The following is a 27,189-nucleotide window of genomic DNA, read 5'->3' as shown; positions in this document are numbered from 1 at the left end:
TGGAGGAGGGAGAGAGAGAGAGAGAGAGAGAGCTTTTATCCCACATAGCTACATTGGATAAGCAAGGAAGGGGACAATACACCAGGAATGGTGGGGGAGAGAAATTACATTCTCTTTGCATTTAAAGGCGAACCTACTCAATTCACACTTTCCAAAGCAGTATGTGAGCCAAAACGCAGCCCCCCTTTGAAATTCACACTGCTCTGAATTTTGCAATGCAGTTCTCAAGCCATATAGTGTATACAAAAATGCAAATGTTCTTGGGTATGTGTGTAAAAATGCATATGTTAGTGAAATTAACCTACAGAAATGCATCATGGAATAGGAAATTGCTTTGCAAAAATATATGTATTAGGCAAAATTGCGTGCAAATATGTGTTCATCCTGAGCAAGGTTAGGAGTCAAGGCATAAGAGGGCACGTCTCCTTATGGATCAGAATCTGGTTAAAGAATGGAAACAGAGAACAAAAATAAATGTTCTTCCAGTTTAAGAAGTGAGGTCCCCCAATGATCATTTGCCTAGGCCATAAGGCTATGGTGGGGCAAAATTTGAATGAGGGGCTTGATAAGTCTTGGCCTTCGTTTCTTGGCCACCATGCTCTATCAAGTTGGAAATTCAGGGCACTTCCAGGCTTTTGCTATTTTCAGATGGGATCACTTACCAGCAAATTTGGGTTGTGTGGTTATAATTGATTGGAAGGTCTTGCACAACAATCCCACTTCCCCCAAAAGACAGGACTTTTGTGGCAAGGAAAGTGACCGGAAAATGCACTGAAAAGTGGGGTTAATACAGTGGTACCTCAGGTTACATACATTTCAGGTTACATACGCTTCAGGTTACAGACTCCGCTAACCCAAAAATAGTGCTTCAGGTTAAGAACTTTGCTTCAGGATGAGAACAGAAATCGTGCTCTGGCGGCGTGGCGGCAGCAGGAGGCCCCATTAGCTAAAGTGGTGCTTCAGGTTAAGTTTCAGGTTAAGATGGACCTCTGGAACGAATTACGTACTTAACCCGAGGTACCACTGTATTCACTTTTATCTGATGTCACCCACAAACAAATCAGGGTGTTGAGCAGACATTCTGTTCTGGAAGCTCGCTCAGTGACCCCACAGCTGGCACAAGAAAGCTTGCCCCCTCTCCTAGGCATTTCACCCCAGCAACATCTGCCCCCTTTTAAAGGCTTCTGGCGAAGTTTGCCCCTCCGTGGCCCACACAGCCTGAGTGTCGTCCAGCTGGCTCTGATCTGCCACTTCAGCCTTAAGCCTGATCTCCTTGGGAAATTATTGTGAAATTGTTGAAACAACGTTTAAAATGTGTTGGCCGCGGAAGAGGCCGGGTGTGTTTGTGTTTCCCCTCTCCCCCTCTCCGCATAAGTCGCCCACCTTGCATCCTCTGGGACAAAAGGCGTATTATAACAAGGCCTAATCTAGAAAACAGGACCATGGTAACCCAACAGGGGGGAAAAGAACCTTTGGAATGTCAACGGTTTTCTTTCCAAGCGGCAAAGTGCGGAGAGAGGGAGTGTGTTGTGGTTTTCCCACCCACCCCCAAATCCCACACCTCCAGTTGTCGTACTGGACTCACAGCTAGCACATGTTATATCTGGCACATGGTCAGGTCTGGGGGAAGGACACTGACAGCCACAATGAGTTTGGGGTCCTGTAGCGCTGAGGTCTTGATTTCCTTTTGCAGTTTTCTGCACCAGCCGCTCAAAATCACTTTAACCCAGGCTGATTTCTAGTGGGTTGTGCTTCCTTGATGATGGCAACTACTGTTTGACGTACATTGGTACCTCGGGTTAAGAACTTAATTCGTTCCAGAGGTCTGTTCTTAACCTGATACTGTTCTTAACCTGAAGCACCACTTTAGCTAATGGGGCCTCCTGCTGCCGCCGCGCTGCCGGAGCACAATTTCTGTTCTCATCCTGAAGCAAAGTTGTTAACCTGAGGTACTATTTCTGGGTTAGCGGAGTCTGTAACCTGAAACGTCTGTAACTTGAAGTGACTGTAACCCGAGGTACCACTGTATTTATAAAGGATGTTTGTATGCCACCCCATCACTTTTAATCACATTAACTTTTCTGGGCGGGTTACGATACCCAGGGTGGTACTGAACATATACTTGGTATGATCCCTAATGAATCCCGTACCGCAGCTCTGCTGATGCAATGGACATCAGAGAGCTTTCTCTTCATCTCCTGTCCTCCCAGCCCCACCCCCAAGCCCTCAAAATCAGCTCCAGAGAGTTGGGGGACAGATCTGGGGAGCACGAGAGGAAAAAAGGAGATGGAAATCCCATTGTGCCAGCAGAACTACACAGGTGGGGCAACCTCCCCCCCAAAAAAAAACATGAGGCCAGTCCTGCCAATAGACACACTGAGGCAGCTGCCTCAGACAGTAAATGCTAGTGGGCAGGCAGTGTCAATGAAGCGATGGAGGGGACAGAGTTCAGTGGGTCCTGCACCCTTTAAGCTGCCCTCAGGTGTGGTGGAGGATGATAAATAATAATAATAATAATAATAATAATAATAATAATAATAATAATAATAATAATAATAAATTATTTATATCCCCGCCCTCCCCAGCCAAAGCCGGGCTCAGAGCGGCTAACAACAATAAAATAATACAGCATTCTAAAATCAATTCATTATAAAATCAGTTCACTGGCAAAAGACAGATCTCAAAGCAGACTCATCTGCTTTTATCTGAGGAGATCATGACCCAGATCGGATCACGAGTCTGTTTCAGCACCAGCAGTTCTGTAGATTCCTTTATGAGGTGTCTTGCAGCGCTCTCTCCTCTTTGTAAGGTGGTAACTCCCCCCCCCCTTCCTTCTAAAATACTCAGCCATCCAGCCGCCCACAGCCTGGAGCAGCTAGCTGCCACAAGTTTCAAATGGAGTAAAGCAAATCCCTCTGGGAGTGACAGGCTGCTCCATCACTCTCAGTTGGAACTGTACATAAAAAACTTGGCTGCCCTCAGTGTGTGCTTCTAAAACATCTATTTTTTAACATCTATGTCTCTGCACAGATTTTTAAGGACCGTCCCCTGAAAATCCACACAGAAACAGCATGTATGTACTTAGTCCCCTGCCAGTGCAGAACTTTGATGGAGAAAACTTTTATTGGGTCTGTCCAGCCCTACTTGTTGTCGCTGTGCTGAGGTAAGATTCAGCTCTCAGTCCAGTCAGCTTCTATATGTGGAACAGGGAGGACTCCTCTTGACCTCAGGTGGCAAAACAGGCCAGCCCTGACTCTCCATGTGTCTGTCAAAACCAGCAGCCTGTATGATCAAGCTGATAGAAGAAGATATGGCCTTCAGACCAAACAGATGGCATTATCCTTCTCACAGGGAACTCTTACCACAAGGTGAAAGATCAGAACAATTCTTTTTCAGTTCCCATGGCCAGCTTAAGACATTTTGCTACCTGAGGCAAACGACAAGATGGTGGCCAGACAGGCAGCTGAAAGCGAAACAGCTGAAAACTAAGAGCATGACAGTCAAATCAATCAGATCCTTCTTCCAGATCTCCACTTGAGACAAGACCAAACCCAGCCCCATGCTGCCAATAGAAGTTGCCTTGGCATTCCCATGGAGCACCTAAATAGCAAAGCATTTCAGCGAATGGACCCAAGTGAAGACTGCTCAACATCTTGCCAGCCACGTCCTGTGTGGAAGGACCGTTGCTCTGTGGTAGAAGATCTGGGCCCCAGGTGCAATAAAACAGCATCTCCAGATAGGGCTGGAAAATCCCTGCCTGAAACAGCAGCCAAACACCTGACAAGGAGGCAGTGTGTGGGAAAGGTGGTCTCAGGGGGTCACTAGGAGCACTGGCAAGTCGAGGAACTGAATAAGGAGAGGGCCCAGAGGTGAAATGGCACAGGGCAGGCAGGTGACCTGAAGGCAGGCTGGGTGGAAACCTTTCCATTAAAAATTAAAAGCTTATTATTTCCCCCAAACTTTGGCTCTATCTGCACTAGACACAGAAAGCAGTATCATCCCACTGTAAGCAGTCATGGCTTCCCGCAAAGAAACCTGGGAATTGTAGTTTGCTCAGGGTGGTGAATTCCCAGAAGTGGGGCTGATTGTTAAACCACTCTGGAAATCGTAGCTCCGTGAGGGGAATTGTGTGTGTGTGGGGGGGTGTCTTCTAACAGGGAAAAAAACAACTCAGCGAAGTCTGCGAATTTTTCTTTAATCTCCTCATGAAAATTCACCAGCATTTCAGTGCAAATTTCTCCAAAGGTATACATATTTCCATGCACAATTCTGCAAGCAATTCCCCCTAGGCTAATGCATTTTCGTACATTACCTTGACAGACAGAAACCTTTTTCCTGCACACTTCCCCCTAAGATCCACATTTTCCGACATATCCATCGGTCGGATACCTGCATCGCAACATTCGGGTCGGTGCAGATTTCAAAGGATAGCTAGTGGTGTGAATTAGGAAGTGCGAATTCGCCAGCTTTGCATTAAAATTCAAAGCGAAGCCAGTATCTTCCCCGTCCTAAACTCAAGGCGCAGTGGGGGGGGGGGCAGCGAGTGGAGGAGGGCAGTAGTCCCTGTGCATGTCCCTAGCTTTGATTTCTTCCTACATCTGCCAACCTGAATGGCAGCACTAAGCATATAACCTAAAATGTTGCCTGTTACTGCAGAGAGCATCTCTGCCTGCCTGCCTGCCTGCCTGAAGCGCTCTCTGCAAACCCACTCTGTTGTGGCATCGTGTCCTCTGCACAGTTTCACAGCCTCTGTGCTTTGACAAAGCCTCTTTGCGCTTCCCGCAAAGCTGGGGGGAGGCTTAAGGGGGGGCCTGGAGGCGGCTGACTCCAAAGCCGGTGGCAGGAGCCGAGGCAGGCAGAGACTCTTGGGATGGCATCTCCCTTGCCTGCAGAGAAAGTCCTAGGGCAGAACTGCCAGCTTCCCAGCTCACCTTTCCCGTCTCAGATGCCACCCAGGAACAGAAATGCGGTGCTGAGGGCACTGCGGAGAGCCGGTTGGTAAGACTTGGCACCAGCCGGGGAAGGAAACGAAACCAGGCAGCCTTTTCTTGTCTCTCCTTTCAAGGACATGTGCAGGTACAATAGCGGGACTCGGACCGGGACTGGGTTCCTGATTGCCTTTGAAATGCCTTGCTGACTTTTGTTTTAGAGACTTGCCAATTACGGGAGAAAGAGTCTGAATATGATGGGGCTCTTAACTTGGGGGTAATACCCCGTAGAACTGGGCCAAATTGTCTTCTTATGCAGAGAGAGGGTCGGGCTGTTGATCAGCTTGGTCCTTTTCCTACTTTTCTTTTTTTTAAAAAAAAAGTTGATTTCTTTAAAAGTCCCTTATTTCCAATTTCACTTACATGATAGCAAAAGCATGTTAGCCTCTTATTTATATATGTGAAGTAGATAGCTAAGCGTCCTTTGTTTTGCTAATATTTCTGTACTGTATAGAAACGGTAGAATTCCTACTCTCAATGTATTTAAAACTATCGACAGAAAACAGTCGTTTTATTTTACTTTATCATTGACTCCTTTTCTCATTTCTTACCCCTTTCTCCCCTAGTACAGCTATTGCAGCCCCCATTCTCTAAATAAGTATGATGGCTCATATTTTTATTAGGCTTGGGTGATATCAAACTGTCCACTCTGATTATTGATATCATCCATTTATTATATAGGTGTGTGACGTGTGATGCTGTAGATTCTTATTTTTTCTAATTCGAAAGGGAGAGGGGAGTGTTGTTGGTGAGGAGGCATACATTTTACCATATTTAAAGCATGTTCCCCTCCTCCAAGAATCCAGGGAACTGTCGTTTGTTAAGGACGCTGGTAACTGTAGCTGTGTGTGTGTGTGTTTTGTGTGTGTGTGCTTTAAATGCTTGGTGTCTATGCAGCCTTAGTTGACCATTAGGAGGAACTTCCTGGCAATAAGAGCCGTTGGACAGTGGCGCAAACTCCCTCAGATGGACTGTCATTGGAAGTTCTGATTGATGGAGCCATGAGTATGCACTCAGATTTAAATTGGCATTTACTGGGATTTTTACGTTCGCTTACTGGAATTTTAGAACTGAGCTCAGTACGTCATTTTATTGATTGAGATGCAGTAAGCGCTGAGTTCTCAAAACTGGCTCTGCTTCAAGGATTGCCTGCTTGGTTCCTAAGGCTGCAGTCCTATGCCTGCTCAGCTGGGGATTCAGTCCCATTGAAATTCATGGTTCACCTGAGTAGACCTGTGCAGAATCACATTAGAGGCTGTCATGTGTCTACCGTGAGGGCAGAACCAGGGAAAGGAAGGGGAGGCAGGAATCGGGGCCTGAATGGGGCCATAGGACATTTTAAATTAAAGCAGGGGGGGGGGGCGGACTTATTTCAGCCCAAGTGGGTGAGTCTCATGCCAGAGTCAGTGGGCTGGTTGCTACTCTCTCTCTCTCTCTCTCTCTCTCTCTCTCTCTCTCTCTCTCTCTCCTCTGTTCAGACCAGCAGGAGACATATAATACTGGGTGACCTTGAGCCAGCCATAGTCCCTCAACCTAACCTACCTCGCAGGATTGTTGTGAGGATAAAATGAGGACGAAGAGAAGAAGGGGCCTTGAGCTCCTTGGAAGAAAAGTGGGATTTAAATGCAATAAAAAATAAATAAACAAATTACCAGAGTTCAGGGACAGTTAAGGAGGGTGCGGAGCAGGGTTGGTGGAGTGGGTGGCAAGGGAGGTGGTGTGGCCCGGTATGCTGTCATGTGATTGGCAGCCACCCACCTGTCAAATCTGGCCCCACAAAGCAGATCCTCATAAGGATTTGACCTGTGGAGCCAAACAAGTCCCCACCCCACTGTTGAACTTATGGCAGTACTCCATACCTGACTGCTATTAAAGACACAGGCCCCAATCCCCCTCTCCTTGCACTTCGTTGTGCCTGGCTCCTAGCCCCATGACGGACTGAGCATCTGAAATGCCTCAGGTGCACCCAGCAAACTCACTAGGGGGCTGAAGACTATATTGCTGGCTAGACACGTAAATCTCCCTTGCCAGATCAGAACATCTTAATTAAGAGACATCTTAATTAAGAACCTATTTTTTTCCCGGATTCGCAAAGGATGTGTGTGTGCGTTTGTGCGCGTGTATGTGTACGTCAGCCAACACCCACACATAACCTGTTCTTCCCATCTGTGAACAACGATGGAGCTTGAGAATAATTATGGATGCCATCATGTTGAGCAGAAGGGAAGATAGAATTGGCAGGATGGTGCGCATTCAAAAGATGCCCTCATCTTCATTACCTTGCTGATTTTAGATATACATATGTTGGTGGGTTGTCCATTTGCCCTCCCCAACTTCCAGATTCAGCCTTCCCTGCCAAACCTATCATCCAAATAAACAATGTCATTGGTTGGGAATTGTCTATCAGCCCCATTCCATAATAATCCAGCAAACTCCTCTCTCTCTCTCTCTCTCTCTCTCTCTCTCTCTCTCTCTCTCTCTCACACACACACACACACACACTACTGTGTTTCTCTCTGCTAGAATCAGAACCTGCTGGACCAAGTCAGTGACCCATCTAGTCCAGCATCCCATTCTCACAGTGGCCAACCAGACCATGTCAGCTGTGAGTCCTGGAAAACCTGCTCCCTGCCTTGCAGGCCTTTCCCCTGGTCTGTGGAGGTGGGGTCCTGACTGACTCCAACTACAAAAGCTGTTCAAGAGTGGAATGGACTACCTGAGAAGTGGGTGGACTTGGAAGTTTTATGCAGAGGTTGGATGGCCACCTGTCGAGGATTCTTTAGCTGTGATTCTCACATTGCAGGGGCTTGAGTTACATGACCCTGGGGGTCCTTTCCAACTCTACAGTACTATGATTCTAGGACTTTTGTACTGTACCTGGAACATTATATCCTGGACATTTGGATAACCCATATGGACCGATGAGATTCATTCAACCCAATACCTGTTATGGGGGTGGTGGGATGCCATGTTATGTTATTTGTGTATAACATATAAATGATAGATAGATGATAGAGAGATGATAGATAGATGATAGATAGATAGATAGATAGATAGATAGATAGATAGATAGATAAAGGTAAAGGGACCCCTGACCATTAGGTCCAGTCGTGGCCGACTCTGGGGTTACGGTGCTCATTTCGCTTTATTGGCCGAGGGAGCCGGCGTACAGCTTCCAGGTCATGTGGCCAGCATGACTAAGCCGCTTCTGGAGAACCAGAGCAGCGCACGGAAACGCTGCTTACCTTCCCACCGGGGTGGTACCTATTTATCTACTTGCACTTTGACATGCTTTCGAACTGCCAGGTTGGCAGAAGCAGGGACCGAGCAACGGGAGCTCACCCTGACGTGGGGATTCGAACCGCCGACCTTCTGATCGGCAAGTCCTAGGTTCTGTGGTTTAACCCACAGCGCCACCCGCATCCCCAGATAGATAGAGCCAATAAATTAAATAATAATAATAATAGATTATGATGATGATTTTCTTCAGGTAATGACAGACAGAGAACACCTGATGAATCACCCACAAAGATGCCACGTTGTGGATGAGAACATCTCTGCATCTGTGGTTTGCCCAAAGGGCTGGGTGGAGCCAACCTTCACACTCGCTGCCAAAGCTCGAGTTGTCATCACGGGCTGCTTCTTCGTCATTGCAGCATGCAGCAACCTTGCCGTCTTGTACAGCGTCACGAGGAAGAGACGGAAGTCCCACGTCCAGCTGCTCATCCTGAGCCTGACCATGGCCGACTTGCTGGTCACAATGACCGTCATGCCCCTGGATGCTGTGTGGAATATCACAGTCCAGTGGTATGCTGGCGATGCCCTGTGCAGGCTCCTGAACTTCCTCAAGCTCTTTGCCATGTACTCGGCAGCCCTGGTGCTGGTGGTGATCAGCTTGGACCGGCACTCTGCTATCCTGCACCCCTTTTCGTTTGCTAACTCCAGCCGCCGCAACCGGATCATGCTGTCTGTCGCGTGGATCCTCAGCATCCTGCTGGCCGCTCCCCAGGTAGGAATCCATTAGGACAGAAGGCTTGTTCAGGGAGGTGCACATATTGTAAGGTAAAGATAAAGGGACCCCTGACCGTTAGGTCCAGTCATGGATGACTCTGGGGTTGTGGCTCTCATCTTGCTTTATTGGCCAAGGGAGCCGGCGTGCAGCTTCCAGGTCATGTGGCCAGCATGACTAAGCTGCTTCTGGAGAACCAGAGCAGCACACGGAAACGCCATTTACCGGTACCTTCCCGCAGGAGTGGTACCTGTTTATCTACTTGCACTTTGACGTGCTTTCGAACTGCGTGGTGGGCAGGAGCTGGGACCGAACAACGGGAGCTCACCCCATTGTGGGGATTCGAACTGCCAACCTTCTGGTTGGCAAGCCCTAGGCTCTGTGGTTTAGACCACAGCGCCACCCGCGTCTTGCACATATTGTACCAAGCCACAAAACAGTAATGGAATACAGTGAGAAATACAAAACCAAACAATAACAAGCACCTCCCTCCCTCCCTCCCTCCCTCCCTCCCTCCCTCCCCACAATGCCAGAACCCAAGTAAGAGATTGTATACATTCCGGTGCATCGCCACAGTTGCCTATTTAATTCGCTTCCTCTGTCGTTCTTGCAGGGATCTTACAGAGTATTTTGCTGGGGTAATGTCACTATTTTCATCAGCCAGGATACTGAAGTACAACGTTTGTAGCAGAAATATAAACACGACACCCCAAATATATCAGGCTTGTTCATGCACTGCACAGAACACAAGTACAAGCCGTCTGTACATGTTTACAAGCGTTTGTGTGACAGAGTATACACTTATTCATTTTTTCATCTCTGTTAGTGAGTACACAGGTGCACAGATTGCACACTGAATGCACAGCTCAAGGATTTGTGTAAAGAGGTACACAGAGATTGTGCACTTGTAGAACATAATGTGTGAACACTCCATAAAAGCAGCCTCATGGGGAACAGCTTCCTTAGATACATGATTTCTGAATCATGCAGTGTTTGAGCATGAAGGCTGAAACGGAGAATGCTGGCATTTAGAATGTCATTATTACCAATTTCATCCTTCTGACCTTTTCCCATCCTGCATTTATTTGGGGGCGGGGAGGGAGAAGGGGGAAAACAGATGCCTTCTTTTACAGTGGGTTATTTTAGCTGCCTGAATGTATTTGTGTGTGTGTGTGTCATTATGCATTATTTACAAGCCTTTATGTACCGTGCAGTATTTCAAATCTCAGAGTGCTGCATATTTGTAGATAAATAATAATGCATTGATAATTAATATAATAACAAACCAATACATGTGTGCAAATTAATTTAAGTGTGTATATTATTAGACTGTTTTACCTTTCCATTTCAGCTCTTCCTTTTCCACCTCTACACCATCCCGGGCGTCAATTTCACCCAGTGCGTGACGCATGGGAGTTTCAGAGAGCACTGGCAGGAGACCACCTACAACATGTTCACTTTCACCACCCTCTATGTCACCCCGCTGACCGTGATGGTCGTCTGCTATGTCCGCATCTTATTTGAGATCAGCAAGCAGCTGAAAATTAACAAAGGTGAGTTGGCCTCCCCTCAACTGCATTGGGTAGGAACAATGAAATGCCCTTCGGCTTGTGTTTTTCCAGTTTCTCGAAAGGTTTCTCTTCCCCTGAAAAACAGCCTTCCATTTTTCTGGCTTGTTCTCATGGTTTGGCACTGACCTTATTGCTATGAAATGGCTGAGGATTGTGCCTGTATTATTATTACTACTACTACTACTACTACTACTACTACTACTTTTCCTTCCCCTGCCCCCCTATTATTACTATTACTATTACCACCCGTGATTTATTAATCGCCTTCTGAACAATTGTCTCAAGGCAATTTGCACATATTTAAAAGCAGTTAAAAACACAAACACAGCAAATGCATTTATAACAACAGTGAACCCTAACAAGGTAGACACTTGAAGACCCATGTCTCCAATGGGAAAAGCTCTATGGGCCCCTCCAGATAGTCTTTTTTTATTGCACATTCATGATGATTTGTGCTCATGTTGGTGTTGGGGCAGTTATATACAATCATACTTTCGATACTGTTTTCACCCGAAAAAGTTTCAGCTTTGCTTCCAGTCAGTGCACGTCTCATAACTTCCTGCAGAAAACCTGAAACTTTTCATGCCACAAATGTTCTGGTCTAATTAATTTTTTTTGTCCCACTTTTGGTGAGCTATAGCACAGGATGGCAATAATATGGTAATGTTGGGGAAGTGTCACATGACTACTAAAGCAGATTGGTGTGTGGATTGTCCAGTATAAATCCACTGTTAATGCACTAGTATTGCCTTGATGACATGTTACAGGAATAGGGTTGCCAGACCTCTGGGACTAACCTGAACTCTCCAGGTTTGCCTGGCCCCCTCCAGGGGAGGGCTTGAATATCCAGGTGACTTAAGACTACGTGTGCATCTTGTAAGCTTCAGTCCAGCAGGAGCAGCCTGCAAAGTATTGCACAACTACCTGGAGGGATCTGTCCTCCTCCTCTTCCTCCACCCCTCTCCCAATTAACCTCCATTTCCAGGGCTCAGTGGTGGAAGGGAGCACAGAGGAAGACTCACCAGGGGCTGCCCCTGAAGCTCAGGTTTGGCCCCTGCAATTTCAGGGTCTGGGATGCTCCCGGCCTGGCAACCCTATACAGTAGTGGTTTTCAACCAGTGTGCTGTGGCACCCTGAGGTGCCTTGAATGATGGCCTCTGTCCTTCTTTCCTTCCCTCCCTTCTCTGATGCCCTCATGCATCTCTGCCTCCCAAAGGCTTGTGTAGCTGTTTGTTACAACAGCCCTGGCTACAAGCTCCCCGAGTGAATGGTGCCTGACAACGGGGTTCCCCTTCGGTTCGTCTCCGTCAGACTTCTAGAGCTAGGGGCACCCTCTTCCTAGGCCCCTGTGGGGTGGCATGAGGAGGCACCTTTCTTTGGGGTGGCGGCTCAGAGACCAGGGGCAGTGGCGGCAGCTGCCTGGAGAGAGGAGCAAGAGGAGACTGAGGGAACACTCCACAAGGGAGGGTGTTCGAAAAGGAGTGAGGGACTGCTGGCTCTGCAGGCAAGTAGTAGTAAAATTCCTGAAACCCACAAAGTTGGGGTTTTTTTTACATCTGGGTTTCCCCTGACATTTTGCCGATTCAGCAAAATTCCCCAACACCATTTTTACACCTGAAAACCAGGACATGTCTGGAATTTTCCTGACGTATGGCAAGCCTAGCAAGGGGTGACATAACTGGGCTTCTGAGGCTCAGAGCATGTTTCCCCACAGGGGAGCCGCAGAAAGAATGTAGTTGGTCAAGGGAGCCATGGACTCAAAGGTTGAAAACCTCTGCTATACAGAATACAACTGCAAAGCAACAACGTCATCACCCGTCCAGAGGGGCCCCGTCTTGTTTTTATCTGCCCCACCTGCTCTTGGATCACTCCAGCCCAGAGTGGGACGTGCATTTCATTCAGAAGAGAGCAACCTTTTGCCCCACAACTGATTCCTTTGAGCCTCTCCCACAGGTCTCGCCAGAGGGAAGGACGACCACATCTCCAAGGCCAGAATGAAGACACTCCGAATGACGGTTGTGATTGTGGCTTCTTTCATCGTTTGCTGGACCCCTTATTACCTCCTGGGCTTGTGGTACTGGTTCCAGCCTGACATGATCCGCAGAATGCCGGAGTACATCAACCACTTCCTCTTCCTCTTCGGCCTGCTGCACACTTGTACGGATCCCATCGTCTACGGCCTTTACACCCCGTCCTTTCGAGAGGACATGAAACTGTGCATCAGGAACCTGAAAGCGACGGTGGCCCACCAGGAGAAAAAACTTGCATCTGTTTCAGAGATGAACCATAAAGACTCTCATGACCAGGGTCAGGTGCCGTCAAGTGTTTCCAACGGAGGGACTATGCACACTGTGTTCTAGAGGGGAAAACCCTCTGGGAGGGATGAAACTCAGGGTGAGCCCACTTATGCAGGCAGAACACCTGAATTGCTACACCTGTCTTAACTTTGCACTTGAGGACTAAATGTCTGGACCAACTCTCTTAAGCTGCACTAGGTTTAAGGTGATCTAGGGATATAGGAGGGTGCCTGATCCCAAGTCACACACTTGGTGAATCCAGCACAGTATCGTCCACATTTACCAGCAGCAGCTCTCCAATATTTCAGGCAGGGATTGCCGCCAACTGTGCCTGGAGATGACTGCGACTGGAACCCGGGGCCTTCTGGATGCAAAGCAGATGCTCTGCCACTGAGCTAATGGGTCGAACAGTTCCTGCACACGCAAGTCACCAGTTTATGCCACAGGCATCAAGCGATGGACAGGCATGTATGAAGCAGGCCCCAGCAAACACTGAGTGGGGCATTCAGATTCTAAAACCCCATTTGTACTGAGACCTCAGCATAAATGGAATTTAAGATGTCAAGCTGTTGTTAAACATTTGGGAGTGGGGAGGGTCGAATTGTGTCCCACAATCATCCTGAACAAAATGCGGCCACTTGAGACCCAACACATTGTGCAATGTCAATTTTTAAAGCTGTATTAGGCCAATTGGATACGTTTTCAGAAATTATATTATGCTTTATTTGGGGTAGCATGATTTTTGTTCTAGTAGCAGTTTTATTATTACTATTAACCGTTATTGGGTCTGTGACCATATAATAAAATTTGTTGTATTATTAATTATTATTATTATTATTATTATTATTATTACTGCCTGGATGAAGGAAGATGGGTAAGTGGGTGCGTCCAGAAACCTCTGCCTTTGGCATGGCCGGAATGTACCCAACTGCCCCAGGGTTAAGAGGCAAATGTGTTGGCCTGCCCACTCTTCCCTCTGCCCCCACCCACCACTAGCATATACGAAGACCCAGCCCAGTCCCTGGGAGCTTAGATGAACAGTTCCTTGGAGCTTAGTGTCTCAGGGCAGCCTTCTCCCCACCCTCAAAATAGGAGCGTCATGACTTACCACGCATATGCCGCAGTTCTAATGTTCAAAGTGCATGAGAGTCTTTATTGCAATTGCCTTTACAACAAGCTTGCGAGGTAGGCCGCCACAATTCCCATTTTATCAATGGAGGGCTGGTGTTGACCAAGTGATTTGCCCAAAGGCCTGTGGAGAAGAGGGGACTCGAACCAACTGCCCTCGGTGTGTGGTTTGTAAAGCGGCTGCTACGCAGAATAAAACAAGGAAGGCAAATGCAAAATTCACCCAGAAGGTCTGTTTTGCAAAGTCCAAACCAAAAGAAGTCCATTTACTTATTTTTCCACCTTCGCAACTTGAGCCACCCTCTGCCTCTTACAGGTGTTACCGTCCTGAGCTGCAGCGGAGATGATCTTGCCATTTGCAATATCTCTTCCAGTGCTCAGCCGGCGTGTGGTTTTTTCCTACAGTCAGATCACAGGTGGAAACCCTGTGCTCCTGCAGGGGCTCTTAGACTCTCAGCAGCTCCCCAGCAGGGCCAATGGTCAGGGATGATAGGAGCTGGAGCCCCACAACATCTGGAGGGCCCCAGGGTCCCATCCCTCTGAGCCAGGTGATCAGATTGCTGTTCCGAGAGCCACCTGTGCCTCTCTGCTTGAGGGCAGACGCTGCTCCACACACTTTTGCCTCGCTTTGGGGGAAAGGGGACTTTCTGGAGAGAGATGGTTCTCCCCCTTTGAGGAAGGTGTTCCCACAAGATAAGCCCCAACCAGCTGAAAGGAGGGCGGCAGCAGGCTGGTCACAGGGAGAAGCAAGAGAAAGAGGAACAGGGAAAAGCACAAAGGAAGGGGGAGCCCAGCAGTTGAGGAGAAGCAACAGGATGCAGACTGAATGCCTTTGCTCTCAGACTGGGAACGTGTTTCTGACTTGGGCATTTGGCAGGCAAATGCTGGAGTGGAAATCATGTTTCAAGGGACACGGGGTCTCTTGTCTTCTTTCTCACACCCAGAGTTGCGCTCATTCCTACTTGCATGCTTCTCAGGGGTATCTGGTTGAACACTGCAAGAACAGGCAGGTGGGCTAGTTGGGCCTCCTCTGACAGGGCTCTTATGTTGCCTTGGGCCAAATCAGGACACAGGAAGGTGCCTTAGGTCAGACTATGAGTCTGTCTAGCTAGGGATTGCCTCAGCATCAATTTCTGACAATCACAAGTCAGGCAGGAAAGTGCACATGGGTCCTGCTTCTAAACTTTTCATTGGGGCATACAGGTGGCCACTGTAAGAAGGGCTGCTGGGCAAAAGGGCATCTGGTCTGACTCTGACCCAGCTCTTCCGTCATTTATATGGTTACTATGGAGGGGAGGGGAGAGAGAGAGAATTCAGGAAATTTCTTTCCAATGCCCAAATCAGAAAAGAGTGCAAGGGGGAGATTTTAGATGAAGAACATCACCCTTACTTGCACAGGGCATTGAAGCTCTTGCTAGTGATTGCAGACATGGGAGCCCACCCCCACCCTTAAGTCTTGCCAGTCCCTGCTCTGCAGGATTTCTGCACTTCCTGTCACCTGCATCGTCCTGCTCCATCTTTAAGCTAAGGAGGGTCCACCTACTTGACTCGTGTTCAGAGAAGCAAGGCAAAACCAGAGAGATATGAAATAGCTGTGCCAGGAAAGTTAAGGCAGCTGAAACATTCCCCAGTCCCCAGAGGGCCCCCTCCCCCAGCTTCAGAGTGGAAAGTTTCATGAAGGCTTTAGATTGCTCAATATTAAGGCATATGGTGAGGGTCGGCAGCCCTGTCCCATCCCCACAAGTTCATTGTTTTAAGTCAAAAATCCTGTTCCAATAGTAGAGGAAAGCTGGGGAGTTGCTAGCCCCAATGGCAACCAGCAGCAGCAGATACAGGCTCATCATGATAGCGAAGCGATGCTTAGAGACCCACGACTGGCTAGCAGGCCTAGAGAGAAAAAAGAGACAGCGATAACTACATCCAGCCACAAGGAGGCGCAACTTTTCAAAGCCCCTACCCCCCGCAATGTGATTATATGCCCAGGCCAAAGCTTTGCTGCTGGTTTAGATATGGCCGCAATAGCTCTTTTAAAACATAGAATTGTAGAGTTGGAAGCGACCCTGAGGATCATCCAGTCCAACCCCCTGCAATGCAGGAATTCTGCTCACAGCTGTCCCTGGATGGGCTTGAACCGCCAACCTTCTGGTTAACAGCCAGACACACTGGCCCATTGGGCACATACTGTGTCTTTTCAATGTGTGCATTTTTAATGTATTTTCATATGGCCGATTTTGAAAGCTGTTTTATTGTCATTTGAATACTTGTCCCCTTTTGGTTGCCCGTGCTGAAGACCACTGGCAAAAATATATATGTCAAAATACTACTATGTGTACAATGTGTGTGTGTTCAGGATTCTGCATATGCATTTTTCCAAAAGTTAACAAAAAGATAAATTGAACTTCTGCAACCAAAGCAGCGAACTGTGTTTTTTTGTGTTTGTGCAGAAGTCTTCTGAGCAATGCCAACACTGCAAAACAACTTGTTTTGCACACTCATCCCTTACAGTCCTGTCCGTCATGTTAGAGGTTTTCCTGCATTTTTGAAGCACACGCTTTCAGATGAACTTACAAAGCACTTGCACCCCTGGTCAGGGTATTTGGGGGCAGGGAGGGTGGCAGAAGGGCACTTACCTCCGGTGCTGCTTCTGCGAATAGACGAGCAAGTACTTCACCCGTATCAGCTGATTGTTCGTGACGACAAAGTATTTCTGGGGAACGTCACCCCCTTCGCTGTTCCTCACTCTGGCTCTTTTCTTGTCTATTTCTTTAGAATCTGGTCAAAATGAGCAGAAGAGGACCTCTTAGACAAGGAGGTGAAAGATACAACCACACTGGAGGTCTCAGGGCAAAGGGATCAGTTCCTGTCACCAGCACAGGTCTTGCCATGTGCCCCATGAATTGCTGTGTCTGTTTTCTGAGTAAAGTGCAGGCATCTCAAAGGAACACAGGAAGATCCCTGATACCGAGTCGAACCACTGGCCCATCAAGCTTACTACTGTCTACTCTGACTGGCAGCAGCTCTCCAGGGGTTTGAAGCAGGGCATCTCTCACAGCCTCAAGCAACAGATTTTGGAGTGACCATTCTTTCTCTCTCTCTCTCTCAGAGTCACTGCCTCACAGGAGACGGTAATGGGCTAGATCAGGGTGGCCCTCACTCTAACGTCACATGGCCCTCGGTGCAATTTCAAAAGCCAGCAGTTCAGAGCTTATCTGATCCTCTTGCCTACTGGACAGGGAAGAAGAGAAGGGGGTGTCAGAAAAAAGCTAGAGAAAAAGGGGGCGGTGGCCTGCTTCCTTTTGACTCTGGCCCCTCCCACTGCTGGCTTTTGACTCTGGCTCCTCCCACCTCCAGCAGGTGTTCCTGAAAGGCTCTCGAGAGACAAAATGTTGCCCAGCCAAGCTAGATGGACCAATGATCTGATCACACGTGAGGCTGCTTCAGCCCTGCCTTCCCCAACTGCATGCCCTCCAGATCGTAGAGTTGGAAGGGACCCTGAGGATCGTCTAGCTCAGCAGTTCTCAACCTGTGGGTCCTCAGATGTTGTTGGATTACAACTCCCATCATCCCTGAGCTCTGGCCTTGATAGCTAGGGGTGATGGGAGTTGTAGTTCAACAACATCTGGGGACCCACAGGTTGAGAAAGGCTGGTCTAGTCCAACCCCCTGCAATGCAGGAATATGCAGTTGTCTGTCCCATATGGGGATTGAAGCTGCAGTCTTGGCGTTATCAGCCCCACACTCTTAACCAACTGAGCTATCCATCTGGTGCCAGATGTTGTAGCCTACAACTCCCATCAGAACCTGCCAGTACAGCTGCACCGAGGATGGGGCTGATGAGAGCAGGGCTCTGCTGGCTGGGGGCTGATGGGAGCTGGGGGCCTAAGCAGCTGCGCCGAGTCAAGTCTTTTCTAGACTCACCTTTCTTTTTCACCTGGCATTTTACATCTGGGTGATCAATGATCTCACACACGGCAACACAGCTGAGGATCGGTCCCATCAGGCTCTGCTGCCAGCCGAGGCCATGGGGGCTATAGAGGAGAGCGAGGCTCAGGTCACTGGTGAGGTAGGTGCCTTCCCCAAATAAGGAGGTCTAGAAAAAGCAGGACGGGGTTGCACATGAACTGGGCTGCAAGCTGGCAGCCAGCCATTTCAAACATATCCAATCACAGCAAATCTGTCTCATTCCTAGAAGCGTTTTAGGAAGCTGATTTAGACCTAGTTCAGTCTGAACTGACTGGTGGCGGCTTTCTGACCAAGCTAAGCAGCCTAGAGCAAAATATACATCAGGAGGCTTAGTATGGCCAGAATCAAGTATACACTTCCAGAGCTAACGCTAAATACATTACAGTGGAACCTCGGTTGTCGAACGCTTCAGAAGCCGAACAATTCAGAACCCGAAAGCCGACAACCCGGAAGTGAATGCTGAGGTTTTCAAACGGGCCTCGGAAGTCATCGCCTACCCATATGCTATCTGAAACCAGAACTGGTTGCCAGATGTGAAATGTATTCAATTCTGAAATACAACTCAGACTCAAACCTTACCCGGTTTAAATGGCACTGTAGCCCATTGTGCACGATGGAGTGGAAGTTCTCCAGCCGGCTCCCATGGAATGCATAGATGAGGTCTCGTCCCGCCTTGGTCTCTTCAAATTTGGCATTCATTTGACTGGAATAAGTGATTTCAAACAGGAAGTCTGGTGCAGGGACGGGGACACAGGGCACTCCTGTCAGTTCCTGGATCTTCTTATACTTCAATGCCAATAAAATATATTGAAGTTACTGGGTTGCTTTGAGAATCCAGTGCCCTCTAGATGTTTTGGACTACAACTCTCACCAGTCCCCGGGCTAATGCAAGTTGTGCTCTGAAGCACCCGGCAGACCCCAGGCTGGCAAAAGCTGATTTAAAGGCAGAAATCATCCCCATAGGAAGTAAAATAGTATCTTTAAGAAACATAGGAAGCTGTTTTCCCCTGGCCCATCTAGGTCAGCACTGTCTGCACGGACTAGCAGCAGCTGCCCAGGATTTCAGGCACGGGTCTTTCCTGGAGAAGGCAGGGATTGAACCTGCAAAGCAGGTACGCCACCACTGAGTTAAGGCTCTTCCCCCAAGTCTTGGGACTCCACTTAACAAGATGTACCCCAGTAATACTGCAAGCAGTGGGCTGCCCCAGCTCTTCCCTGGCCCATGCTGAAGCCAGCAGGAGGCTGTGCATTTTTAAAAGGCATTCAGTAACCTCTGAGATTTCAGTGTCTCCCCTGCTGGGCTTTTGGCTCATTGATGCTCAGTTAACTTTTTGTAATCGATGAGGATATATTGTAGTAGAAGAGGTTTGAGCAAAGACACTGTTGAGGTGAGGGGGTGCGGAGTTGACTTACTAAGCAATGTAATTAGTTGATTTGATGGTTAATGTGAAAAGGTTTGAAACATTTGAGAAAAAAATGATGTGTGTGTGTATGCTATAGGTTTGACTCGCTCCTGCATTGCATTTTTGCCATCTGTTAACCACCTCACAGGTCCTCTCTTTTGTCCAAAAAATAATTTAAATAATTTATCCCATTTGTCCAGATTCTGCTTTAACATGCTTACTCTCCCCCGCAGCCCTGTGCCCAGATGCAGATTGCTGACACCCCTGACACCTCCAATATTCCTTGGATCCATTTGCACACCTTCGATAACTGGGTTGTCGCCAGCGCCGCTTCTCACCTCCTTTTTGCTTGTACTGTGTATGCACAGGGCCTTGGAAGACAAAACCCAGCCCAGCAACTCCCAGCCTCTCGTGCCTGTATCTTGGGCCAACTCAAGCAGCTCTTTCAAGCCCACCAAGGCATTTGTATCTGCAAGCTGAGAGAGAGAAACAAGAGAGAAACATGGGTTGCTGGCTTTCCTTGAGCATCTCACACAGTCAGAGACCCCCCTAGTGGTGAAAGAAAGGCAACTTCTCCAACACACGTCTTCAGGGCATTAGCTGGCAAGCAAATCCCTGTGGACAAACCCTATAGACCTTCTTATTCGCCCCCTTGGAACACAAACTCCACATGGACGGAGACACACACACACACACACACACAGAGAGAGAGCTTCCTGTTCTCTCCTCAATCCATCAAACTTGAACCATTTCATCTAACAGATCCTCATAACCGGTGGCATTTATTTCCACAAGCATGGTGGGACTGTGAACAACCCCACAAATGGCAAGGGTGGAATTCTTTTAGAACACAACCGAGCTCAACTATCTTTCATTACGAAACATCACTCCTCTAACGACTCCTGGGTACCCTTGTCTGCTTAGAATGGGAAGATATTTGCAGAAAGGGGTACTGTTTCTGGTTGTATATCCAATGCAGTGGTACCTCAGGTTACAAACGCTTCAGGTTACAAACTCCGCTAACCCAGAAGTAGTACCTCGGGTTACAAACTTTGCCCCAGGATGAGAATGGAAATCATGCGGCAGTGGGAGGCCCCATTAGTGAAAGCACGCCTCAGGTTAAGAACGGTTTTGGGTTAAGAACAGACCTCCGGAACGAATTAAGTTCGTAACCAGAGGTACCACTGTAATAATAATAATAATAATAAAATTGATACGATGCTATACTACGCTACGCTACACTACAATGAGATGTTTAAATGTTTATTTGATTTTCCCGAAACACTTGCCATCCTCTCCTGCCACACCAGTGTGGCTTGCTACACCGTTTGAGAACCACTGCCCTAAACCATGAGGGATGCTGGGATTACTTTGGGTGGGAATTTACCAGGTGCTCAATAGAATCATAGAATTGTAGAGTTCGCAGGGACCCCCTGGGTCATCCAGTCCAACTAGATGCAGGAATCTCAAAGCCCCTTACAAGCAGAAAACCAGGCAAAACAACCTCCCATCCCCTACATCAATTCCAAGCTCGGGTAGGGAAGAAGCTTGTTTTTGAAATTCCTGCTCCCACCCCTGCAAGCTGGGGAGGAGAACAGCTTGTTCCTGGCCTTGAGCTGCATTTCAGAGGCAACGTCAGGGACAAGACCCTCTCATGAGTTCCCTAGTTGAACTATGCGCTGTGTGAATAATAATAATTACTGATAGAATCATAGAATTGTAGGCATATAAAGGGTCATGTTGTCAGGGGACGACAGAGGACAAGATGGTTGGACAGTGTTCTCGAAGCGACAAACATGAGTTTGACCAAACTGCGGGAGGCAGTGGAAGACAGGAGGGCCTGGCGTGCTCTGGTCCATGGGGTCACGAAGAGTCGGACACGACTAAACGATTAAACAACAAAGGGTCATGTAGTCCAACCCCTGGCGATGCAGGAATTGCTGCAATCATCATCATCATCATCATTCCTGGCCATTCAATCTCTGTTTAAAAACTTCCAGTGAAGTAGAGCCCACCACCTACTCACCAAAGCCTCAAAATCCTTGGTCTCGTCCGTGGTATAGAGTCCTGGGAAGGGCCGAAGGACAGAATCGCGCTTGTAGCTCTGCAGGGCAGAGACGAAGAAGCTGCACTTCAGGTCTGCAGCCAAGAGATCTGCCTTGAGCGCCTCTCGCACCCGCTCTCGGAGGCCCGCAACCCCGGCAGCCGGCACCTGCATTGCCAAGGGGCCCTCCTGTCATTAAAACACAGGTGGAAGTTAGAAAAATCAAGAGTTGGGAGAGGCCTGGTTCACACAACACCATTAGCCAGGCTATAGCTTACTGGGACCAAGCAAATGTGCTACCTCCTGGAGAGGCATTCCCAGGCATTCTGCTCCCTCCTTCCCTCGTCTTTTGACTCTTGTGCTGCACCAAGCTAAGAGAGTGTTTGGCACGTCATCCAGACCTAGACTCACAGGTCTTGGTTCAGATGACAAGCTCGGCATCGGGGTGGGGTGGGGGGAATAATACCAGGGAGAAGCCAAGCAGCTAAGCGCTCCTGTCTGGGAACCCACACATTTGCATAGTCCTCAAAAGTCCCCGTTTGGCTTACCATGTCATGCAAACCAGGCCATAAGGTCTCCAGCAAACATCCCCACAAGCAAACAGACGTTTCCCAGGGAACAGCGATCCTACTCTTCCCAGACGCTGAGTTGAAAGAACAACAAAAAAGAGATGATAAAACACACTCTGCAGCATTCAGAATTAAAGTTACCCTCACTGGGGCCGCCCGAGGCTACGCTTCTACCCTTTAAACCGTCACATGGCAGCCAGGCATTCAACAGGTGAGACTTTGCGCAGCTGCATCATTGCACCTTCCAGCTTGGAAAACCCAGCCCCACCCCACCGACCCAAATATGGCAGTCTGCAAGTATTTTGAGGGGTGGGGAAACACAAATCAAAAGATACAACTGCCTAGCAAGCAAGTGTTTCAGCAGCTCTGTGACGGGCTGAAGCCCAACAGGTCTGTTTTTATCGTTTGCATCCAAGCTTCACCTGTTGAACTTCTGCCTGTAAGGCAGCTGTTAAACGGGCAGGATCCCACGCTGCCAAAAAAGCGTCTTCCCCTTTCTCCTTGACATTTGTGTGTGTGTGGTCTTTAGCCTTCCCCTCGCCCTCCGGCCTACCTCAGGGGCTACTCAGCAAAAGGCGACTCTCACTGAGGTGGAAGAGGAGAAGAGGCCCTCCCAATTCCTACTGAACATGCTCAGCTCAGCTCAGCCATGCGCAGTAGCAGGAGCTGAAGCCGCAGGCGTGCCAGCAGTTGATTATGAGCGTGCGCAGTGGCAGGAGCTGAGCCGCCTCCCTTACCCTTACCATGCCTTTGCTTACTACGTCATCCTGAGCATGCTCACTAGAAGCACCTGCCGGCCTTTATTCTTAGACAGGCTCAGTAGCAGCAAATGAAGCCACACTTTGCCCTTACCTGATTTTAAGCATGCTCAGTATAAACAATGAAGCTCAACCCCTGGCCCTGGTCCTGCCCTCATCCAATCCTGAGCATGCTCAGTAGCAGTAAGTGAAGCTTCAGCCTTGACCTTTCTTTCACGTGGAGAGCGTTCAGTTAACTGGCGCGTACAATCCTGCCCAGGTCAATTCAGAAGTAAGCCTTCAGCATCAATTTATGTTCCCTGGCTGTCTAAAAATCAGTAAAAAGCAGGGGCGGCAGCAGCAGCCACTGGCAGTCTTATACTTCGTCAGTTTCTCTCTAACCGCCTTTTAAAGCCATCCAACTTAATGGTCATTATTGCATCTTGTGGTGCCAAGTCCATAGTTTAACTAAGGTCTGCCCTTTGTCTGTTCTGCATCTTCCAACATTCAGCTTCAGTGGATGGCCCTAAATTCAAGTGTTATGAGAGAGAGAGAGAAACGTCCTCCATCCTCTTACTTCATGCCATGCATGGGGTGGGCAAAACTGATGTATCTGGTCAGTTAGTTAAGTATTTCTATTGTTTAACTTGATCTGGGTGGGCAGCTCCTGTCTGCGCCCCTTGGCTACACCCATGCACGCATAATTCATACCCTCCAACATTTCTCCGATGAAAATAAGGACATCCCATTCCATAACAATAATTTTACTATTTATACCCCACACATCTTACTGGGTTGCCCCAGCCACTCTGGGCAGATTCCAACATAGATAAAAACACAATAAAACATTGAACATTAAAAAACAACAACTCTTCCCTGTACAGGATTGCCTTCAGACAGCTCTGGAGTCAAATAACTACATACACTCCAACATTTCTCCAATGAAAATAGAGACATTCTACCATACCCTCTAACATTTTTCTGATGAAAATAGGGACGTCCTAAGGAAAAGTGGGACATTCGGGGATCAAATCAGAAACCGGGACGGCTTCTCTAAATCAGGGTTGTCCTTGGAAAATAGGGACACTTGGAGGGTCTGATAATTTTTACTCCTCTTATCATGTTCCCCAGTTGCTCACCTTTTTTCTAAACTATAAAGTGCCTGTATGTTGTAACCTTTGCTCATTACAGGAGCTGCTTCAGCCACTTATTAAGAGTCTGACTCTATCTGACTCCTAGCGGTGAATTTTTGACCAAATTTGGCAGCTGACATGCAGCAGCAGTTAACATTTAACCGGATCAGCCACGCAAGCAAGCAATACTTGATAGTATTTGACAGAAGAGTAGGCGGTCAGTGTTTTCCATGGATTTGCAATACAGTGGTACCTCAGGTTACAGACACTTCAGGTTACAGACGCTTCAGGTTACAGACGCTTCAGGTTACAGACTCCGCTAACCCAGAAATAGTACCTCGGGTTAAGAACTTTGCTTCAGGATGAGAATAGAAATCGTGTGGCGGCAGCAGGAGGCCCCATTAGCTAAAGGGGTACCTCAGGTTAAGAACAGTTTCAGGTTAAGAACGGACCTCCGGAATGAATTAAGTTCTTAACCTGAGGTACCACTGTATAACGTCTACTCAGAAGCAGCTCAGTGGGAATAACTCACACCAGGTAAATGAAGTAAGATTGCAGCTACATAGCCCACAAGCATAATAACATGTTCTGATATATAGAATCCCAGAAGGACAGTGTGGCAAAAGATTTGCTGGAAGATTCAGGACAGAAAAGAAAGGTACTTCTTCAAGCTGTGCATGGTTCACCTTTGGAACTCACTCCCACAGGAGGCAATGATGGCCACCAAAATGGATGGCTTTAAAAGATCAGTTATTGGGCCAATCCAGCAGGCTCTTTTTATGTTCTTATCCTGGCAGCTAAGGTTTGTTAAGGGTAGGAGTAGCAAACTACAGTTTGCCAGAATGTGCTTTACATGTATGATGCAGGTTCAGTGAGGCAGCTCCTGATGTAGTAAGAACAAACTTGTGCGCTGTTTCTGCCTGTTGAGGGCAGCAGAGTCTCTTTGGAAGACAAACGGGTCCTGCCTTGTTAGAGGCAACTAATGAAATGGAAGGTGAAGGAAGAGTGTGGAGCATTGAGCTCTTGCCTTCATCTTTCCATAGCAACGAGAAGGTTCTTTTCCTAGCTGACATCTTTCCCCCCTGCCCCCCCCCCCGATTTCCCCTCCCCCAAATAGAGCAATGCAAGTTAATAAGGCAACAAGAGGTGGCATCTGGGACAAGTCAGTAATTTCAGCTAGCTAGTTGATGTGGTTCAGGTAACTTGAGGGCAAGAGTGAAGGGAGGGGGGCAGTTTTCACCGTGGGTGGGAAAGGAAAAAAACAAAGGTTTTTGCAATGATATCAATCACACAAGAAAACTCTGTGGTAAGAAGAAGGATCCAATCATCCAATCAAAGCGCTCTCTCTCTCTCTCTCTCTCTCTCTCTCTCTCTCTCTCTACACACACACACACTTGAGTTTTCATTTTTCTACATCTGAAATTAAACTTTTTACAAACTTTAAAATATCCAATGGCTTTCCTTCTTCTCCTTCCATGGTTCGTATTACATATCATAGTTTCCTGCATATTTTACTATAACCATTCAAATCAATTTTCCACTTTTACATCAATCAAATATTATTTACTCTCAATGCTGCCAGCGTTCTCAGCGGTGTACAATTATTTTCCATTTATCCAATAAATATTTTCCACTCTTCTTTAATCCCCACGCATTTCTCTAGGCCTTCTTGGTAAGGTTTATCAGTGTAGCAAATATGGTGGGCTCCGTTTTGCATCCAGCAGCTTTGCAGATGATATCCTCTGCATGAGGGTATCAGATCTTCCTTCCAAGAAAAGCAAGACAAGGGTTGGAGGCTTCCTAACCAAGACAGAATACCTAGAGCACAGCTGTAGCTCAACATCTGGAGGGTCGCAGGCTGCCCAGCCCAACTCAGTACAATGACTGAAATCTGATTGTGTGAACCGATTCCACAGAAAAGCATTAAATCTGAGGTGACTCCACAATCCTGGCTTATTTTCACAGAGAATTGGCTGCACCTAACTTTCACCAGATTGTGCCCCATTAACAATTTCTGGGCAACTGATTAGCATGTAACACATAGCACATAGCCATTCATTCATGAAACCAGATTCCACTTTTCAGGGTCAAAAGAGTTTCTGTGGGAGAGATTCTGTAATGGAAATCCAACCCATCATATTCAACTCTGAATGGCCAGTTTTGGAATCCAAGGCAATTTGAGGGGTTTTGTTGTGTCGTGTTTGTTCAACTGTTTTTCTTTTCAACACTTTCATCTTATGCCGCCTTGTGAGGGTTTGTGCAAAAGGCAAAGAAGAAAGAATAATTTTATTTAATAACATTTTTAGATCTTATTGCAGTGAACCTCAAGTATGCAATAAAACCATCAATATAAACCACATTGACTGAAAGAAATATACTACTACTATGCCACTAAAACATTTTAAAAACCTAAAATTAAAATACAGTGTCATAAAATGCAGACGGGTTAAGGTCTAGTGATCCAGGAATATATTGAATAACTAAGGCAGGCATTGAAAATATAGCACTTTTCCTTGATGGATGCACGAAACCACCATACAGATATTATTCAATATTTCAATGGTGTTTAGAGTACCAAGTGCATAACCTTCTCACCCCGATCCAAGAAGGAATATTCATGACAACCGAATTCAGTGCTGATTTTTATTCTCTCTCTCCCTCACTGAATTATTTAACAGTGGTAATGAATAATGCAACTCAGTCTTAATCTTGGTAACTATCCTTATGTATGTTGGGCACCCCTCATTTCCTTTTGAGGTGTTGGGGAGAGAAGAGATCTGGGAAGGCAGTGGGATAGAGTGGCCTTTTCTCCATACTACATAGGCAGAACTCGGGGAGCTGACTGCCTTCTCTCCTATCAAGGCAGAGGAAATAGAAGGAATTGCTTTGCACTGCAGGCAGAAAGAGCTTCTTGCAGAGAATCCTGAAGGGCAGCAACCTGGAAGGCGAGAAGACAAATGCAGAAAAATTATCCTTCCTTTTAGCACATATATATGCAATGGCAGCTGCCTGAGGCAATTGTCTCAATGCGCCTAAGGATTGGGCCGGCCCAAACATCCCCCTCGTTTTCTTAGAATGGCAGTGGTATTTATGGCTTTTTTTCCAGCTGGAACTTGCTGGAACTCAGTTCCAACACACACACACACACACACACACACACACACACACACACACACAATATTTGGGTTTTACATATTTAAAATTATAATCACACCGCAACATATCCACAGTTAAAATATCCCTCCAAATCTCCGGACTTCCCACCTTCTCCTCCATGAGTTCTGTTGTTAAATCTTTTCTACTGCATCTTTTTTCAATAATCCAAGCTTTTTAAAAACTGCATTGTGT

At 47.4% G+C, this 27,189-nt stretch overlaps 2 protein-coding genes across 4 annotated transcripts; one reads left to right on the top strand and one right to left on the bottom strand.

Moving 5' to 3' along the window:
• The first annotated feature begins 4,805 nt into the window (after window positions 1–4,805).
• LOC310693170 (gonadotropin-releasing hormone II receptor-like) lies at window positions 4,806–13,684 on the top strand. Its single transcript, XM_083474893.1, has 4 exons — window positions 4,806–5,076; window positions 8,479–8,997; window positions 10,349–10,550; window positions 12,522–13,684. Exons 2-4 carry the CDS (start codon window positions 8,482–8,484, stop codon window positions 12,926–12,928), a joined length of 1,125 nt encoding a protein of 374 aa, XP_083331019.1. The 5' UTR covers window positions 4,806–5,076; window positions 8,479–8,481; the 3' UTR covers window positions 12,929–13,684.
• A 305-nt stretch (window positions 13,685–13,989) lies between these two features.
• Window positions 13,990–22,666, bottom strand: PARP16 (poly(ADP-ribose) polymerase family member 16). 3 transcript variants are annotated; one of them, XM_083474890.1, is made up of 8 exons: window positions 22,525–22,666; window positions 21,951–22,045; window positions 21,385–21,591; window positions 19,697–19,834; window positions 18,535–18,741; window positions 17,911–18,082; window positions 16,624–16,765; window positions 13,990–15,880 (listed from the first exon to the last, which is right to left on the bottom strand). In XM_083474890.1, exons 2-8 carry the CDS (start codon window positions 21,951–21,953, stop codon window positions 15,739–15,741), a joined length of 1,011 nt encoding a protein of 336 aa, XP_083331016.1. In that variant the 5' UTR covers window positions 21,954–22,045; window positions 22,525–22,666; the 3' UTR covers window positions 13,990–15,738. The 3 variants fall into 3 exon arrangements, with proteins under 3 accessions (XP_083331016.1, XP_083331017.1, XP_083331018.1); XM_083474891.1 differs by having other exon boundaries at window positions 22,394–22,573; XM_083474892.1 differs by lacking the exon at window positions 21,951–22,045 and having other exon boundaries at window positions 22,525–22,629.
• Between the last annotated feature and the right edge of the window lie 4,523 nt (window positions 22,667–27,189).

The sequence above is a fragment of the Podarcis liolepis genome (assembly GCF_965112155.1).
Source record: "Podarcis liolepis genome assembly, chromosome: 14".
Lineage (NCBI taxonomy): Eukaryota > Metazoa > Chordata > Lepidosauria > Squamata > Lacertidae > Podarcis > Podarcis liolepis.
Note: the sequence above shows the minus strand (reverse complement) of the source record. Positions and strands in the feature narration are given on the sequence as shown.